The following is a 5,507-nucleotide window of genomic DNA, read 5'->3' on the forward strand; positions in this document are numbered from 1 at the left end:
CTTTGTTCGGAATCATCTTCAGAAGTTTCTAGTGAAAAATGACCTCTATCACTCTCAAAAGGATAAAAACACAAATGGTGAAAATTTTTTACTTTTCGGTATTTTTATAAGTTTTTAGGCCTATTTAAATATTATTTTTTTCCTATTGACTTTTTAAAATCCAATTTTATAATGTTTTTCACTTTATTTTTTAGCAGAGATAATTATTTCGAGTTTAAGTGTGCAGGTTACAGGTTATTTACGGAAACAGATCATTTTGGTATTGAGTATATTTTTATCACTTTTTCGAACTCGTTAAAACTTACAAAAAAGCAAACCTTGGAGTTCTCTTTACGTCATTTTTAGACTCCTTAAAAACAAAAAGATCACCGAGTACTTGATTGTTCGAACTCGTAAAAGTAAATGAAAAACTGTTTATTCAGTATAAGTTTACCCCTTTTACGGACTGAACCAAACTATTTACGAAAAAGGTATACATTGACTAATCATGGTCAATAGAGTTCTCTCCTGCATTATTTTATCCTTTTTCGGGCTTGAGGGACTAAATTTACGAAAAAGAACATTGTGGAGTTTACTTATGTTTTTCTCCTGACTCCCTAAAATTGAAAAACATCGAGCTTTACTTTCTCCGACCTCGTTAAAATTTACGTTGAAAGAACTGAACGAGTTTTCTTTTTGTGTCTTTTCAAACTTTTTAAACATGAAAACAACATTGAGTTACCCCTTTACTAGACTCGTAAAATCTAAACAATACAGGACTTGTTAAGCATGACGAGACCGAACCACTCCTTCTTAGGGTTCATTAAAAATACTTCGAAGGATGAGCTTACATGACAAACATATGTTATCCTCCTCAAGCTTGAAAAAAATAAAGAGCTAATTTCCTGTAATGGTGGGGGGAAAGTGATAAAGAACATTTGTTTTTGTATTTGTAAAATAAACAAGTCAATCTTGAACATGACACTTCATCACTTTCGTGTCCAGGTTGGGAAATCCATTTGCCTCTCAACTGACCATACTTCATTGAAAGTCTTCAGTTAGGTTGGGTTTTATTTTTTGAGTAAAATGTTGCCAAGTCATCATGTCGTGTCTCTGATATGTTCAAGAGAAGTCCAACCTTAGTCAAAATTACTTTGCTATTCATGACCTCCAATCGTGTTGACCATCCCCGAGTAAGTCCTAGATTACTTCTAACTGTTGTTCTTCAAAAGTTAACATGAGTTTCGTGTCATAGGATCTCTTGCGATGGATCACTTCCTATTGAATTCAATTCAATATCTAGGAAGTTGATCTAGAAACCTTCATTACTTTGAGCCCTGCATGCCTTAATGGAAGGTTTCTTGCCTTTGACTACAGGTTCTCATCATTGACCTTAGATCGAACGATTCTATGAGTGTTCGACATCAACACATCTGTTCGCACTTCATATATTGCACTGGATGTACCTTGAGATCCATTATCATTATTGGTGTTTTCCCTCACACTTGTTAACAGTTCACATCATTGATCAGTAATCAAGTGGTTTCTACCATGTTCGACTACGAGACGTTCACTCGCATGTCTAGATTCGTACTACGAATTGAGAGATGGAGATCAAGACAATGGATCTAGTTTCATCCATCCAAGTTGTGTTGAGTTATTAAATATTCATGATTATGAACATAGATCCACTGATGGTTGCGTCCGTACTATGTCTTCTATTGACATGGATCTTTAGATGTATTTTCATACTGTACTTTGAGACATTTATGCTATGAGTATGGGAATGCCTACCTTAGTGATGATATTATATATTGCATTGTAATGTTTGTTTGATTGCTTCAGGTCTCCTACTATAGTCTCTAACCGAAACCTTAGCATGATAAAGCACTTCAGTCATCAAAATATATTTTCTGGCTTTGTGCTTTAGGGGGCAATCTGTTACACGTCATTTTGTCGCGTTAGGCAAATGACAGTTGGTTTGGATCTTTCACTATCCATAAATGTGTCCCAAGAACATTCCCCTGCAAATTTATAACCTAAATCATCCCAAAGAAAGTGGAATTCCTGGATCCCATGGTACAAAACCTTATTTTTGGCTACCTGCACAGTTTCCTAGTTGATTTCTATGCATACACATAGAAGGCCATTAAAATATGTGCATAAGTACGCACTGTCTTACACTGTCACCTGCGAACATGACTTAACGAATGTAAAACAAATAATAAATTCTAGAAACATTGTTGGTAGCATCTATCCCAACCAACAAGCTTCGAATAGGTGCTTATTTAGTACTGATCCCTCCCATCATGGAGCAACTCCCCTTCCTTTGTGGAACCTCTATCCCACTATTAGTGGATCTCATCCCTTGGAGAATGGATCCAAAACTTCCCATTCTTGGCATATAAAGCTACTACAGGTCTAAGGATTGGGAGAGGATTGTTGGAAGTAGGTTTATGTTGTTGAGATTTGGTTGGAAGGATATTCTTGCAAGGTAGAGGGTTAGAGATTGTAGAATGGAATTGCAACATCAAAGGTATATGGTTGTAAGGCTTTTCTCTAGTTTATGAATATAAAAGCAATTGTTATTTCTCAATTACATATTTGTTGATCTAATTTGTAGGATTACTTGATCACCTACATATATTTTGATTGCATATTGATCAGTTTACGATATATAATTGGTTAATTAGCCCATTTATATCTTTGGTTATATGCTGGATGCTTTCATCTCTTGTTTGTCTCTGTTTATGTAGATCTCTTTCAGGACATTATGGAGAAGTTGTGGGAAGCAAGGAGAGGATATCTAAAGCATTGAGGAGTGAATGGTCGAAAATTTAAAGGGGAATTCACTAATCATTTTGTTAAATTGTTAAGAGGCCTCTATCATTGTATTTACTTTTAGTCAACCAAATGTTGACCTAGGTTGTCATTGATGTCAATATGGCAATATTCTAGATACTAGAGGATCCATGAAGGGGAAGCAGAGCAGATCCATGAAGAGACAGGAGCAAGGCCATCAGGATTGTTAACGAAGGAGTTAATAAAGGAGGCATATCAAAGCTATCACTTATGCTTAAGAGTATTGTAGAATATTAGAGCAAGAGAGGCATATTGGAAAAGGCAGAATCCATTAAGGTATGAAGGTATTAGAGGAGGTCATTGAAAGACATTGCAAAGCCAAAGGAAGACATTGGAGCAATAGGAGCCATATCAGAGGAGCATTGCATGTAATTACATGCCTAAGAAGAACCGAGAGGAGCTAGCATATCGGAGGAGCAAAACAGAGCTATCGGAGGAGAAAAACGGAGCTATTGGAGCTACCGGAGGAGCAAAACAAAGCTATCGGAGGCATAATTGGGAGTATCGGGAACAATGTATGCCAAAGAAGGACTATCGAGAGCATTGGTTACCAAAGAGGAGCCATATCGGGAGTAATATATGTCATAGAGCCAAAGCAAGTTGAAAATAATTAATATTATTTTGTATTAATGGAGAAATGGTTATACAAGTTGTAACGTATCTCCTTAATTTAGGATTTGTTCCTAGAGTTTAGGAGTTTGGTTGCAACTTCCTGATCTCTAGTAATGTACTTAATGATGTAATTGCTCATTTGATGAATGTAGAGTGTACAGAGAGAGTTCTCTTTGTTTGAGTGCAGTCTCCAGGTGTAGTACTCACCTGTGAGCTGCAACTCCTTCTTTTTCAATTCAAGTCTGATTTTTATCTTGGTATCAGAGCACAGAGTAGGGACAACCTTAATCTTTTTTTTTTAGGATGTATCATTGATTACATAACTATAGTGGCGGTGGAGTATATAGAAGCATTCGTAGAATCAGGTGGACTGCAGTAACACCTGAAGCACAGGTCTCAGATGACTGATCATCTCTGAGTGGAAGAAAGGGTTGGCGCGGTTTCGTCGCGAACAGTCACGCCATTTTTGAGCAGAACGAAGGGTTGGCGTGATTTATTAAGGAATAGTCGCGCTATTTGGCTCGGTTTTGAGAGATATAGTCGCGCTGGCGCGCCAGAAAGTGCTATTGGTGCGGAAAATCAAGCCTTAATTGCGCCAATTTTGTGACACGCATCGATTTTGTTGTCAGCGTGGGTATTTCCCTGTCGAGAAGCGCCAGCCTCTTTCTCTTTGGAAAATCTGCAATTTTTTGCAGATCGGCCTTGCCCGGTGGTGGCACTTTGAAATTTCAGATCTGTTTGGTGGTAGCAGATCGGAGTTGCCCGGTGGTGGCGCATTGGATTTCCTGATCTACTCAGTGGTAGCGGATCGGATTTGCCCAGTGGTGGCGCATTGGAGTTTCAGATCTGTTTGGTGGCAGCAGATCGGACTTGCCCGGTGGTGGCTCATTGAAGATACAATTTTTTTTTTTCTCAGCAAAACAGAGGTTCGGATATGGTATGTGGTGATTTTTTTTTTAGTGTGTCAAAAGTGTACAGTTGGAAAGACTTATTTATCAGAGGATCAGAAATTTTATCAATCCAATATGAATAACAATATAGAATCGTATCTCCACGAGTCTGGCAAACTCGAAGGATCCAATTTCTCCAACTGGAAATTCAAGACGCAGAATTTACTTGAAAGTGAAAATGCGTGGTCGATCGTTATAGGAAATGAGCTGAGACTAGGATCAGCCGCACAAGAACAATATTGGGATAAAAGGGAGACAAAAGCAAAGGTCATATTGAATATGTCTGTCAAGGACAATGTTATCCCACATATTAGAGACTGTAAATCAGCCACTGACATTTGGACGACGATAAAAAACCTATACCAGACGCAGAATACAAATCGTGTCTTGTCACTCAAAGGCAAGTTGTTTGCATTGAAGATGGAGGAGAATGAGTTCGCTGCTGGATTCATTGCTAGAGTCAAAAACCTGAAGGACAGATTGGGAGATATCAGAGAGAAAGTTTCTGATTCATATCTGGTCACGATCACGTTGAACAGAATGACTGATGAATACCATATGTTTATCACAGGGCTGTCAGCAAGGGAGAAAGCCCCTGCATTTGAAGAGTTGATAGGGATTCTGATACTGGAAGAAGAGCGACGACAAAATTTGAAATCATAGAGCAATGACCTTGCTCTGATGGCAAAAAGGAGGCAGTATACAGGGAAGCAGCATCAACATCAGCAACCGCAGCAGCAGCAGTAGAAAGGAGCCAACACATTTCAGAAGAGACCGTTTAAAGGTATGTTTGCTAATTATTTTCCCAGCAAAAAATTTTTTTATTGTGGAAAACCTGGACATCAGATTAAAGATTTTTATAAGAGGCAGGCAGACGAAAGAAGAAACAAATAGAGAAAACATAAGGGTTACTTTGTTGAGGAAGAAGAGGATCATAGCCACGAACTTCAACTATTTATAGTCGATTGTGCCCTTTCAGCTTCAAAGGGAGATGAGGACGACATATGGTATGTTGACTTGGGCGCATCCTCACATATGACTGGTAAGAAGGACTGGTTTGAATTTCTTGAAGAAACTTCATGTGGGTCGAAAATCTATTTAGGA

General features: G+C 38.2%; 1 protein-coding gene across 1 annotated transcript; it reads left to right on the plus strand.

Moving 5' to 3' along the window:
• The first annotated feature begins 4,478 nt into the window (after positions 1-4,478).
• Positions 4,479-5,066, plus strand: LOC149234020 (uncharacterized). The gene has a single exon (XM_089368124.1). The coding sequence runs from the start codon at positions 4,479-4,481 to the stop codon at positions 5,064-5,066; it is 588 nt and encodes a 195-aa protein (XP_089224250.1).
• Positions 5,067-5,507: the final 441 nt, after the last annotated feature.

This window comes from Pinus tabuliformis, chromosome 8 (genome assembly GCF_031772625.1).
Source record: "Pinus tabuliformis cultivar Carrire ecotype Pingquan chromosome 8, CPIR1, whole genome shotgun sequence".
Taxonomy (NCBI): domain Eukaryota; kingdom Viridiplantae; phylum Streptophyta; class Pinopsida; order Pinales; family Pinaceae; genus Pinus; species Pinus tabuliformis.